The 14,776-nt window shown below is 42.1% G+C and overlaps 1 protein-coding gene across 4 annotated transcripts in view; it reads right to left on the bottom strand.

Annotated features, from left to right (window-relative positions):
- The window catches only part of dlgap2a (discs, large (Drosophila) homolog-associated protein 2a), a 122,952-nt gene that overhangs the window by 14,656 nt on the left and 93,520 nt on the right, over positions 1-14,776 (bottom strand). For 2 of the 4 annotated variants that reach the window (XM_084683238.1, XM_084683239.1), the window contains 4 exons: positions 8,861-8,929; positions 7,264-7,429; positions 6,128-6,347; positions 1,653-4,229 (listed from right to left, as the gene is read on the bottom strand). In XM_084683238.1, coding sequence (XP_084539364.1) covers positions 1,699-4,229; positions 6,128-6,347; positions 7,264-7,429; positions 8,861-8,929 — 2,986 coding nt within the window. In that variant the 3' untranslated portion in view covers positions 1,653-1,698. Of the gene's footprint in view, positions 1-1,652; positions 4,230-6,127; positions 6,348-7,263; positions 7,430-8,860; positions 8,930-14,776 lie in introns of those variants that run through there. The other 2 variants (XM_084683242.1, XM_084683243.1) reach the window with 2 other exon arrangements.

Genomic DNA, 14,776 nt, shown 5'->3' with positions numbered 1-14,776 from the left:
CTGAAACTTGACATCATTAAAACACTGAAGCATCTGACTATGCATGTAATGGTATTGACCTAGAATGATAATATGACATTCACAGTACAGGAAGAATAGGGACAGTAGAATTGTTGAAATAATGTTCAGCACCATTTCTTTTGTTGAGAGAACATATATTTGTCACTGCGATAGATAGTGCTTAGCTCATGTCTTGAAAAAGCTTTTTCTAATGAAAAGTGTAAAACTACAGGAGGCAAGGAAAAGGAAAGATTCTAGATTAAAGAACAAGATAAATATGCCAATGCAAACTAATTAACTTCCCCCCCTGTGAAAGCCTTGTCAGATCCAGCCAATTAGAGCAAACTTGTACGAAGGGCTCAGCACGAACATTAAGAAATAATACAGCAGTTTCTTAAAACAATATGATGAAAAAAAAATTGTGGAAACTCAGGTTTCAGACTCCCCCCTTCCAGCATACTTTATTAGAGCTTGGAAATCAATTAACAATTTAATCCACAAATTATGTAACTGAAGTAGCACACAAGACTCTGAGTCTCTTCCTGCACAAAGCTGGAAACAGATAAGTCTTTCTATCACAAGTTGCCAGAAAAATACTAATTCTGGCACTTTCAAAACACCTAAAAGACAACAGGGCATCTTATTCATGCACTTCAACATAATCCTTTTCATACCTTGAATATGTCTATATTAAAACAAAATGTACAGTGAGTTCTCTTTTACATTGAATATACTGTACAGTATATGCCAGCCTTTCACTTTACTTGATAACCAGTTGTTTGTCATTCTCAGTCCTGAATTCCTGAGCACAAGGATGATACATTTCAGTAAAAACATAATTCCCAGAAGGTACATCCATCACTGCAGATGGGTAGATTGACACGTCAACACAACATCATGTTTTGGCGATCTGGTATAAATTACATTTCCTTGACAACATTTATGTGTTGTGAGTATGTGTGCTAGCACAGACATGCACAATATTGTAAACTTTGATATAATTAATACTTATCCATACAGTTTCTGACTACAGTATTGTTTCTTGCCTCCATCTTTTGATTGTGCACACAGTAATATTTCCCAGTGTTGTGGTTTCTTCAGGGAGGGGAATCCAACAGCCCGTTTGTTTTACAAGAAGTCTTTGGGATATGTAGTTATATGATAACTGCTAAGATTCACATCACCCCATTCACAGGTGACATTGAACACAGATACTTGAAACGTTTAGGAGGAAAACAGTACATCTTCACAGTTACAGGGACGATTGTCAATACCCAAAGTCTGGGGGCTATTTACCACAAATACCTCCACAGTATTTTGGGAGGGAATAGTAAAAGTCATGTGTCCCCAGTTTGGTTGACTCACATTCATTTTGTTTGTGTGTGACAAACAGTTGATAGTCATCATTTTCAAATGCTTATAGGAATTCAGGCAAGTACACATTCAGCTCCATTGATTGTTTATTAAGTTCTTCCAGCATGGACTAGTATTGTTGCTGCTACTGATGCAGTCTGTTTAGTTTTGAACCACATCCGTTATGAGCACATTTATTGCAGAGTCGTGTAGCTTAAATATAGATTTAATTGAAGTGCCCATCATACCAAAGAAAATATCTACTAAGGTATACAGTCATGATGCACTTTAGTGTATATGTTTTTTTTCATAATCTATAGCTACATTTAATCTCCCATTACAAGCTTAGAGAGTCAGGGACATGTATGTGATCTCTGCACTGTTGTACTCATATCTCCCACTCCATAGCTCCACACTGGCACTCCGCTTCATGATTTCTGGCTCTTGGGCCCTCCTTTGCCATCTGCCCCAAAGGAAGTCCTGATCACTTGGGGGCACTCCTGTGGCATTTGAGGGCATCTCCTCCCCTGGAGCCTCATGGTCCTTAGAGGCATCAACATAGTTTGGATCCCCTGTGTCCTCTGGGTCCGTGGGATCCAGAACCCCATCTGGTCTGTTGGCCGTGGCGAGAAACGGAAGTTCTGTGTCTTGAGTGTTTGGGTCGAAGAAGAGCTGAGTGGCCGTGTCAACTAGAGCTGATTCTGAAGATGGTAAACTCTCCAGGTCAAATGATATTGGACTAGGCGGGGTTATTGTGATGACTGGTTCGTGTGCTGCAGTATATTCCGGGTATTCAATGATAGGGTGTTGCACTACTGGACAATCAGGGTACTCCAATGTTTGACTTTGTTCAACTGGATGTTCAGGAAACGCAGGGTCTGGCACCTCAGGCAAATGATCTAACTCATAAGTAGAGTCAAAACCAGCTGATTCTAATGATTCTCGTGGAGACACAGTGATTGCATCTAGGGATGGTGGGGATGGGCTCAGAGACATTGGGCCAGGTTGATCAGAGGCAGCTGGGTCAAACAGCTCTGTGTCAGACAGATACTCGTTCGACAGATCCATAGGTTCTGGTTCTGGATCGAGAAAGACAGAATCAAGATCCTCCTGATCGAAGGAACTCAGAATGACCATGTCAAAGTGGACGAGGTCGGAGGAGTATATAGAAGCTGCATCTAGTGGTTCTGGAAGGGGTGGCCACTCTGGTTCCAGAGAATCTGGGGCAGTGGTGTCGGGGATCTCTGAGTAGGGAAATACTGAATCTGGTGGACATGTAATTGGGGACTGTGAGGATACTGGATCTGGAAGGGTGTCTATGTCAGTGTACTCTGACACTATCACAGCCGGAATTAAAGTACCTACATCTAGCATTCTGATGTCACTTGGGCAGGTCGTGACTGGGTCTTCAAATGACAGGTCAAGTGAACCCATGCTAGTATAATACAATGGTTCTATGTCAGGTTCTGTTTTGTTTGTACTGCCTGCAAAAGGTACATCTGGATTAGACGATTCAGCAACTAGATCGACATGGGCTGGGTCTGACAGGCACACAGTAGGTGGGTCTTGAGAGACTGGATCTTGGCTACACACAGTGACAGGGTCTTGTGATTCCGAATCTGATGGGTACATTTCATCTTCAGATTCTTGTGGTGGGGACACAGTAACAACAGGAACTGGAAATGGCAGGTGCATCTTACTTTGCTTCACAGACTCTGTGGAGTATGGTGCCGTCATAACACTTAAGAGAGGTCGCTCTATATCTACAAGTCTCTCATTACTTGAGTCTACAAACTCTGGATCAAGAGAGAACAAAGTGGTTGGGTCAACCATTTCTGAATCAAGAGGGCTACTAGTGTAAGGCTCCATGGACTGGGAATCTGAGGGTACTAATGTAAATGCATCAGGAGATTCCTGTTCGGAGGCACTAAACATGCTCAGGTCACTTGTGTCTAATGGGTAAACTGTGGATGAGTCTATTGAAACTTGTTCTGGCTGACCCCTGACAACTGTGTCCACTGGCTCTGGTTGAACCCTGACGAGTGTGTCCATTGGCTCTGAGCGCACCCTGACGACTGTGTCCACTGGTTTTTGCTGGACCCTCGTCACTGGTTCTATTGGATCCAGAGAGATTGGAATAGCACTTTCCACAAACATCGAATGTGGGCGTGTTAGAATACTTGGGTCCATCGAGAGTTGTTTCGGCAGGCGCCGAAGAGCTCGTCTGTTCCTCTCTTGGTCCTCTGTTTCCTCTGGACACATGACGGCTGCGTCGGCCGTGCTCTGTCGGACAAGGCCCTTGCTCCTCGCCTGGGTTCCCACAGACACTTTAGCCACATGGGCTTTTCGTCCAGTCTCCCTTGCCCCTCCGGGATCCCTAGCTGCCCCAGGATCCCCTACTGCCCCTGCTCCCCCAACTGCTCCTGCCCCTCCAGCTGCTCCACTGGCCCCCTGGGGCGACCAGGTGTTGTAGTGCTGTGTGAAAGAGTTGAAGTTACTGTTGAAGGCCCTGAGCTCAGTGCAAAGATCTCTTCTGAGCTCTGCTAGCTCACGTCGCATGGCTGAGACCTCCTCCTTCCACTGCATACTAATGGCAGCTGCCAGGGTGGCTGACTCTTTAATGCTAGCTTGGATGGCTTTGGGGGAAGGCCGCTCTGCTGACTGAATGTTCGGTTTGGGCGTCCTGAAGAGGCTGGGAGATACAGGGGGTCCGGAGAGGGGCTTGGCTGTTGCACCGATACTGTCTTGGCGGTAAAGTCTGTCTCTTCTGATGGGACAGCCTAAATCATCATGAGCCAAGGGGACAGTGTCTGCCAACTCTTCACGTACACTGGCCCGGCCAGGCAATCTAGTGCCTTGCTGCACATAATTTCCCTCTGGAAGACAAATGTGAATATGTGCATGTAAGGCTGCAGGTGTGAGCAGCTGGAGGAAATGTGCTATTCTTAGCCACAAAGCACGAACACCAAGTCATGCACTTTCGTATGAGTCAAAATAAGAGGACGCAAGATGTGAATTTGGTTAAAATGGCTACCATTGTTTAACCACATTACTTACTTATCGTGTTTATAAACATTTTGGATAGCACATGCTTTTCACAAAGAACATTTAACAACTTTTCTGTTGGGAAATGTATTTCTGTTGACCCGCATTAAAATGAACATACTCCTATTTTGACTCATTTTGTAATTACTGTTTACACTGCCTTCTCAATTTAAAATCATGCATGCTTCAAGTCTTTTCACTGCACAAAGTGGAGAAGCCCTATCTTACAGACACATTACAGAGGGGACGTTTTTACAGGCAAAGTAGGTGTAAGAGACAAACCTCATATTACTTGTAGAAAGTCGTTTTTTTTTTTACTTTTGAAAGATTTCAGCATGTTACACACATGTTCTTTGTGCAATGAAAAGAGGCAAAGATGAGCAAAGCTTCCAAACCTGTTAATCAGGAAGTACCGTATGAACCCTATTGAACATGAGAGGTCCAGTATAGCCCATCTATCTCAAGGGTGATAGCACCAAGTGCCCAGGTAACCCCGCCAAAACAGAGGGAATCGAGAAAGCAGTGTAAACACCTATAATAATAATATTAAAATATATATCTGTATATTAGCACAAATCTCCAGATGGCCACACCTTCTAACCATCCCTAGTAAGATAAACTCAAACAGATTGGTGGTTTTATGAATCTTCTGTAGGGAGACTAGGAATCCACTTGGGCTTGCTTCCAGAATACTTCCACTTGTTCTTCCTTCATGGTTCCCGTAATAATCTTCAGTTGGACCTGTCCATGGTGAATCCAGTAACCATAGTGAGAATATTTCACATAAACAAAGACCAGTCGTGACTCACAGTGCACAACCCGGGATACCAGCAATTTCCTATTGACTCACTGACCTAAGAGGACAGTATTTTAAATACACTGCTTAACATATGTATATAATTATATTTGTAAATCAGTGTTACATTCAAAACTTATTTTACACAACATAAATAAACATTGATGTCCAGACAAAACAATCTCTTAAGGTAACTTTTGTGTCTGTGATGGTTGCCTTTGTGATTTGTATCCTCAGACACAACAATGTGTGGTAACTGACTTGAAGAATCTGTGGGAGGAAAACCTCAAAGCCAGAGAATGTGGTGCAAATAAGGAATATTATGCATGTCTAAGTGCATGAAGATACATATTTTGTCTGGAAAACCTGTGTTTGTGTGATCATCCATCTTGCTACATAGGATACTCCTCAGCCAAGGTATCAGACCAGAACGTTCCGATCTGTATCATCAGTAGCATCATAACACAAAGTAACGGATCCAAATCAAAGACGAAATGCAGTTGCTACCTAATACTACAAAGGTCTGATGAGACTTTTGAATGTTTTCAATGTCCCTGCAGCATCATTTCAATAGGGTTCATAGCTTTACTTTCTGATGCGTTCAATGAATGAGCAGATGAAGCGTTGTATTGTAAATGCAATACGGTGAATAGGCTCAACTCACAAACTGTACATTCAGAAAACCAACAGCGATGAAACAAGAAAACATGGTCCATGCAAAAGTAGTCGCAGTTTTGTGAAGCATATCACAGGCATATCACAACATATACCAAGTTTGAATGTTAATTTAATACTTTTCCTAATATTAAATTTTCTGCAGTCAGGAGAGGACTACATATCTTGTCATAGAGCTAAAACGGTATGCATGTACTGTTTACTGTATATACAGTGTCCACAAATATGCATAACTGTTTGTATTGCCTCTAGCCTTACCTGTAGTGGACCTGATGGTGGATGTGACAGTGGAGGAGGCCATGGAAGGTATGCAGTCGTCGTCCTGGGAGTACCCAGCCTGGATGGCCCGCAGGTAGCTGTGGCTTCTGGTCCTAAAGCAGCCAGGCAGGTCCAAGGCTTCCATAGCCTGGGACTCCACCTCGCTGAACACAGACTCGCACACAGATTCAAACTGACCATTCATCTCCGTCTCGCTGACCTGCGAGGAATATGAAGGAGTTATAAATTCTCCCCTCTCAATGTACTATGGGACATTCATGCTTGCTTTTTAAAATGAATTTGTTGGCATTATTGAGATTGTCATAGTAAATTGTAAATACATATGTCAACAAACTTTAAATACAGTATGTGGCCTCTCTTTAAGTGAACAGGAAAATGTTTCCATTTGCAAATGCAGCACACAGCTGAAAAACGAAATGTTCATTGTGCAACATTCATATTCATCTGATGAAAACCTGTCTACCCATAACCATATAGGAGGGGAGAGATGGATAAAATCAAGGTCAGTCTTTATGATGACAAATTCAATGAGCTGTCCCTCCTTGAATCTCCTGCAAGAATGTGCTTCTTGACTTTTACAGAACTATTATTTGGCTTACAATCGGAATTATCCTTAGATATCCATCTTACGATTCAGAGATACCAATTCAGTCAAGTTGAAATGGGTCGATGCCTATCTCCCCCTTCCCATTTGGCAATCTTAAGAATCGGAGATAACAATCCTGTTCTATCACAAGATGTATTATCTGGTAATGACCTCGGCAAGGTGCCGTGGAGGCAAAGATAGAGATAGGGAATTAGGGGGGAGTGAGGTTGAGCTTTTAAGACACAGGACAAGTCAATAAACCCCTGTTTAAGAGTAAGATTTACATCACAAAATGGATTCAATCTAATTTTGTGCACATAAAAACATGTTCATGGCTCAAATGCAGCAGTGAGATGTAATATTGAGTATCTCATCTACTTGGCTGGCGCCTTGTGTCTGTGTGCATGCGGGTATGTGTATATATGCACAGCATGTGTACTGTGTGTGTTTAAACTCAGAAGTGGTTCATTCATTCCCTAATTTAATAATTCATCACAGAATCATTAAACCAACAGCAAAATAAACTCACCTGGCTAACTTGGCTTACACAGCTAGCCTGACTGAGCGTGCTGACAGCCCGCATGTAGCTCTGGTTCCTTGAGCGAAACTGGGGTGCTTGGGAGTTGTAGTTTATGGCGGGTTCCAGAGCCATGCTGGGGTGCATATCTCTGGTGGCTTGCAAGTGGTAGCTCTGACTAAACATATAGAGAGAAAAAGCGAAAGTTAAATACAAATATATATATATTTATATATAGAGAGAGGGAGCGACAAAATGAGAGAGAGATATATATATATAGAGAGAGAGAGAAAAAATGAGAAAAACTGAAAAAAATACAAATTGAGAGAAAAATAAATTTGGTGAGCAGAGAAGAGCTGGTAGTAGGGAGACCATAATCAAGATGCTGTAAGAAAGGGCTTAGTCCTTTCTATCAAATACAATTTGTATGATAAACAACTAAATTGTCAACTGACCACGGATATTCCAGAGACAAAAACAATTGTGTTTTAGTAGCACCACCAGGCACACTTTTGGAAAACTTGAACTTCTATGTGAGACTGATTATGACATTTTGTCCCTTAAGAGGACATTTTTGCTTTTCTTTCCACTAAATCATTGCTGTGTTCAACAGCATCCTCAAAATTGTAATTCGATTTGCAATTGTGCTGAAGCATCTAATCAATGATTGGAAATGAGGGAAATGCAAATAAAAAAAACTAGTTAGGAGGCAAGCATTCCTGAAAGAGCATCGGTCTATCAGCCAGGTCAATTAAATGTGCTGCCCCAGAAGGATGAGAGTGAAGTGGCTAATAGGTAGCTAGGCTTTAAATCTGCTTCAGTTTTTCAGGAAGGAAATATACAGAGGCAGAGACAGACGTGTGGAGTTCAAATGAGTAATACTGAGAGAGCATTAGGAAACCTGAAAAGGTGAGCTCCTCTTCCATGTGCCTAATTCTAATGTCAGATGTGGATGAGTAAGCACTTTTTTGTTGTGACAAAAGCTGGCTTCTTCCATGATGTAAAATGGCACTGTAATTAAAACTCTTTCTATCCGCCTTGTCAACGCCAGACCTAATGGTTGTTTTCCACAGTATTCATCACCAATAGCAATCATCCATGTAGAGAGAAACAAGATTGCCGGGCAAGAATCCATCCTAAAAGGAGAGTTCCAAATGGCTGGACAAGATTCCATCCTAAAATGAACGTCAGCAATGAGCTTGAAGATGACGGTAAAGTGCAGTGTCTGTTACAACAACTATATCACTTACCCAAACACCAAACATGCCTCTACCAAGGTAAGATCAAACCAACACTGGCTTCCACCTTGATGGTAATTCAAGGTATGATTCCGATTGGACAATGGTTTTCAAGGCTCCAACAGCAGAATGGCTTGTGGTAAGTCAACCTCGTCTTATATATTTGGTTTAATGGTGCCATAAGGGTTGGCAGAGTGGCGAGATTGCCCCGTCTGACCTTTCATTGACTGGCGAGTGTTTGCTCTATGAGGTGTTCTTATTGAGTCTGTCAGCAGGGCTCCATGCCAGCTGGCCTGCAACTCTGACCACTGCAAGATGGCAGAGGCAGAAAGCCTGTCCAGGAAGCTAGGAGCCTACGTGCTTGTATTCACCTTAAGTCTGCAGCAAAATTGGTGATGTAGTTACGCACGTCACTGTTCATTTTATCCAAACGGTAAAAGCTGTGGGTAGAGAGAGAAAGACACGAGGGTTACTGAGTCTTCTGGTGAGGGAGAGGCAGGGTGGGGTGGAAGTGAACGTGTCAGATACCACTGCACACCACTATGGGTTCTGATCTGTATGGGTTTTGGGGTCAGGTAGCAGAGGGTTTTCAATGTTTGCTTGAGGTGTAGAGTACACCAGCACCGCAAGGGCTGCAAACATTCGGGTGACACTTTTCAGGACAAGATGGCAATTGGAAACTAACTAATGGAGTGTGGAAATGTTTCAGTTGTTAGTTGATAGGAGTGCTTGGACATGGACGAGTCACCTCGTGATATTGCCAATGACAGAAACAAGACATCATGTAATGGAAGGATCAATCAATTTATGTTTTTCAAGAGACATATGAATACAGAAAAAATATCAAGTCCAAAAAAGACAACCATTGTATACTGTATGTAAAAGTGTCAACCAAACTCTTCAAACAACCACATTTTAAAGAAAAATATTTGTTCAAATCAAACAAAACCTGGACATAATAGGACATCATTTCAACCTTAACTTGGAGCCTTCTTTTACCCATCTCCGCTGTATGGAGATATCTATAACAGTTGGTTGAGCTGATGGAAGCTGCTCCATAAAAAAGATTTCCCCTTTATCAATTCTACCCAGGCACATGTGGCTGTAATGTCTCTTAACGGGTGCTAATGCACTTCCATTGTCGTCAAATATTAAACTGTGCTGGAAATTAAACTGAGATGGAAATCTAGGACTTTTTCCCTCTTTAGTCTTTTCATGTTGCTCGTGAATGGGGACGCTTGTATTATTTCAGCGGTTAAACAAAGGTCTACAGAGACAAAGCCACAGTACGGAGCTCTATGAACACAGAGAGAGCAAGATAAGTGATAGTTGATGGTATATGTTGAGTGGATAATGCAGGGTGCTAAGAGAAAGCAACATAGAAAGGGAGAAAAAGAAAGGAGCAAGAAAAAGGAAGGAGAGAGAGAAAGAGAAGGTGAGAAAGAGAGTTGGCTATACTGTAAGCAGAAAATAAACTCTAAAGCCCGGGATGGTAGTCTATTGGACTTATGGGAAATCTGTGGGTCTAGACTATAACCAGAAAGTCAGCGGAAATGTAATTCAGTAGCCAGAGCAGACTCTAAACCCTCAGAGGATAATTATGTTCTTGAATGTTTTTCGTCAATATAATAGAAGATAATGTGCAGTGAAGTTCAAATTTGACTTACAGTAATAAAGATAGGACATCACTATATGATGCACAGGACAGTATAAAATGTGTCCATTATGTATTCCACAAATGAAGCTACTATCTATGCAACTGGATGGCCATAAGATCAATGACTCTACTGCAGTAGAAAAATAGAGACCTATGATGATCACAAGGAAACACAATACAGAATTGAGAAGTAGGCTTCTATATACATCGGTAAAGATTTTTTCCTTTGGAGCTAAACCAATAAATCAATAGGTACTGTGTGCAGCATACATCCTGCAAGGCAACAAATCATTTCCTGGTATTTCAAACTGACCTTGAGATTTAAGGAGCAAATATTCATATGCACTGTAATCTGAATGAGTAATACTCTTATGTCAGGAATAAATGATGTCTCATATGTGCTAATTTTGATTAATTACAACTGCTACTCAAAAGGGTAATCACAGTTTGAAGTTATTTTAAAACTGCCCAAAATAGCCAGGATTGATTGGCTTGTCTTGCAAAGTCTTTGCCCCATACCTAATGAGAAGGAAGCCATTAAGAGATTGCTTGTATGTGTGTGTGTGCTTGTGTATGCACGTGTGTGTGTGCGTGTGTGCATGTGTTTTGACCTGCTATCAAACCTTCCACTGATATCAGACACTACTTATTATGCCTGATTGACTCATTAACTTGACTCGCTGTGTGCTAACACCTGATGTTGCCACTTCTTATCATCATTACTACATCCACTGAACAAGTTCGGCAGGTCCCTTTGTATGCATAGAAATTCAATACAAATTCCATTTATCTCAGTGTTCGCCCAGGAGCTTAGGAAGGACCCGGGGGATTTTAAAGTGCGTCAGACATTACAGATCCCAATAATTATTAATTAAAATGATCATTAACTTTGAGCCCTCTTCATGAGTGGGGTGTGTTTTTGAAAGGAGGGCAAAGGGCCATGGGAAGACATGGGCCACCAATACCTTCTTTATTGGCGTGAAGAAGGGAGCGCCATGCCCTGTCAGCGAGCTGGAGAGAGGGCAGATAGAAGAGTGAAGGGATGGTCTCACGGTCACACCATCATCCTCAGGAACCACTGCTGTCACATTGACATGCCGCCACTGTTCCATGGCCCCGGGGGGATATCACATGACTACAAGTAGAGGGGTAACATCCAACCTGCCCCCCCCCCACACACCACCACCTCCCTCAAATCCAATCCAATTCCATCCCATTGAGCACTGTGAGCCAGGGTGTGATGAGGGAGTTCTCGCGTCGGGTGCCTCTCAGCAGCATTGCCACTCGTGCAAGAAGACCCATACAGAAGTGGACTGAGGAATCATCTCTGTATTGCAGTCGTTCTCAAAGTGTGGTCTGTGGACCACTGGTGGTCCGCCACTGCCCCCGTAGTGGTCCGTGACTGCCACAAGTAAATTATTGCGACATTTCTAACATACAACTCAGAATGAAGAGAACACAGTCAGTAGTTAGCCTAATCTATTAAAGTAGGCTACACACGTTCCGCATTCTGACACCACAGCCTCTGCACGGGTTGTACCATGTGAGGGAGTTCTCCCCTCCCAAATAGAGTTTGGTCTTTAAGTCTTTTCCAAAACCTTTTCTCAGATAGGCTACTGATTGCTGAGCCGGGTGACACAACCGTAACGATACGCGTCAGGGAGGATGGATGGGAGCAGGGCCGGAGTGATGGCATCACTAGACAAGGTTTTACCAATTGAAAAACGGCTATGTTTATTTTACGTAAAGCTCAAAAAACGATTCTGCGCTCAAATAATGGCCAAATTTTTTGCATTAACTGTGGAAATCCCTATCTTGCATCACATCAAACCCATACGTCCTAGGTTTGGGCTCTAATGTTTACAACGTCTGGCTCCGTGCCTGATTAACACTCGGATCATTAAGCAGTCTTAAAACTTGTATTTTTTCTTAGTGGAAATCATAATTAGCAAAATACAATATTCCTTAGAAAATCATGTGCTGCTAACAATTGTATGGTGCCAGGTCTGGGTAGGAGGCCTGTTGTTCCGGGGATATACTATTTAGTTAGATGGTCCGCAAGTTTGTATTTATTGGCTAAGTGGTCCTTGGTCTGAAAATGTTTGAGAAACCCTGCTGTAATGTGAGCTCTAAACTAATGAGAGATGGGAGATTGAGACACTGAATTGGCCGAAAAAGTATGTAGCAATATTATTATAAACTTGATCCTGTTTCAATTGTTTTCATTCAAAACAGTACGATTTCCGGAACGCATCCGATGTACTGTTAGGCTGCATGTACATTTCAAAATATCACTTTAAACAGTGTTAAAAGAACAGTGAGAATACACTGGGATGTTTCCAAGGGAACTGCAAAGGGAGAGCCAATTCTTTGAAACCTTAAGAAAGGAGGTGTGAATGAAAATCCTCCAGTGCAAGCAACCTCAGCCTGGACTGAAACAGGTACTGTCAGGCCCAACCCTGTCATCAATGGCTGTAGCTGTCAATAGACTCCCAGGCAGGCCACACCAAAAGTCAATATGTGCCATTCAGTATGAACAGCAGGATATCAGCCTAACTGCTCCCAGATATATTGTGTAAAGTGGACTTGTGACTTCCACAATCGCTGCATCTGCATGGAATCGTTTTTAACGGCACTAACACGGTTTGGAATTCTGTCCTCTTCACTCCAGACAATTGTGGCAGAAGAAATCACAAGGTTACAACTGAGAGCTCATTGGGCTAATCAAATGGTTCTGTCTAAATGAAGTGCACTCACAAGATACATTCACACTTTACCCTGCCCTTATAACCTGCAATAATCCTAGGAATTAATCAAAGTATTTTACAACAATTCTTGAGTGTAGAACACAGTGCTCCAGACAATAGTGTGAGAACTTAATCAGCTAATCAACACCACACTGTCACTTGCAAAAAAAAAAGAGGAAAAAAAGAGAATGTTAACAGTATCCAAGAATAACCACCAGTTGTAATTGTGAGGATGTGAGAAGGAGTCATCGGGGCCAGCTAAGCTGATGTGATGAGTACTACAGCATTCTGTTCATGTCGCCCACTCTGGTACTATGGTACTGTTTCCTTGAAAAGGCCTCGCAGTGAAAGAACGGTCGTTTCACATCCTGTCCGGAATGATAATGACTGGAGCTCTGTGTTCCATACAGAGATGGAGGAGGTAGGAACACATGATGGGACACAGGGAGGAGGGCTATCATGACTGAACCAGCAGGGGAAGGGGTCTCCATACTTGTAAAGAACACCACAGTTAAGACTGGGCTGGATCTGTACACAGTATGGATACAACACAGACCATCTCTATGGCTGGAACAACAACACTGCTGAATGAACACATACAGTACTGTTTAAAAAACAGTTAATGTCTGAACCATTTGTCAAATAAATAATTATTCCAGCTACTTATGCTGTGCAATATTATCTATCGTCTATTTTGTTTTCAGTGACATTAACTTTGCAACGAGTGTGTCCCTCTATAGGGGAAACAGGAGAATTGCCTATAAAAGGTGGGGCAATGACACAGGCCAGAGGGATTGGACAGGTCTACTCTGAGCCTACAGCCTAGGTCAGTCAATGCACTGGAATAGCTGACACAGCAGCAAAGGAAGACATGAAAAATAGATTACGCCCTGAAAGTACTGGTCTGAGAATACGTTTTTTCTTACAATACCACATTAATAAAATAGGCTCCAGAGTAATTACTGTTTTCATATTCCAGAGTGAACAAAGAACAGGTCCCTTTGAGGAGTAATGAAAGAAATGGTGCTTTATCGCAAGAGTGCTCCTTTCACAATTACACCGGACAAGACGGATGTTCCAAACACCATATAATGTTTTTATGTCTGACATAATACTTAAATTAAAAACTTTATATAGATGAGAATAAAGCATTGACTGTGGAGAGCAGCACATTCACATATTCCCTGACACAATGAGGAATTTTTTTTCAGTCTCGAAAGAAAATATTAAAACCATTTAGACTGACAGTAACCGGGGGCAACGGCGTTCTCACAGAGGTCCACCTCTGAGTTACGTTTCTAATGACAACACCGTCATGCCAATGTAAAGCTGTTAATAGCTTGTCACATAAATTGATGAGAATATGAATGATTAGTGCTGCAGGGGTGGGGGATCTGAGGTGACAAGAAAATGAGGGAAACATTGACATGAACATATGGAGCCATAGAACGAGTCACACATAGACAATTAGTAAAACCTACAATGGTAAAGGGAAAGAGTGAGGGCCACTGGGGAATTTGTACAGGGCTGCAATAATGAATGAATAACTTAGGTGGAACTGGTGCCATTCTATCCCCCTTCCATCAATGTTCTTATACTGATATCTGCATACAGAAAGCTGGATGGCAACCCTTTAGCTCCTAACCATGATAGTCCAATACAAAGATGAGACTCGGGACAGCAATTGTAAATAGGAAAACAACTTTTTTATTAAATCACCAGTCCTTAATATGTTCCATCGTCATTGTTGTAGGTTCAATTGCTTCTTCCCATCATCGAACGTATGTTGTGATATAATTCCATTTAAGTCTGATTTGTTCTAACGTCATGCTATTACCATCCTAACCTTCAATTATCTCTGTAATTTCATTTTCCCCTCTCTG

Source organism: Hypomesus nipponensis, chromosome 3, assembly GCF_054491055.1.
Source record: "Hypomesus nipponensis isolate SF chromosome 3, ASM5449105v1, whole genome shotgun sequence".
NCBI classification, from domain to species: domain Eukaryota; kingdom Metazoa; phylum Chordata; class Actinopteri; order Osmeriformes; family Osmeridae; genus Hypomesus; species Hypomesus nipponensis.
This window is presented reverse-complemented; position numbering and strand designations above follow the sequence as displayed.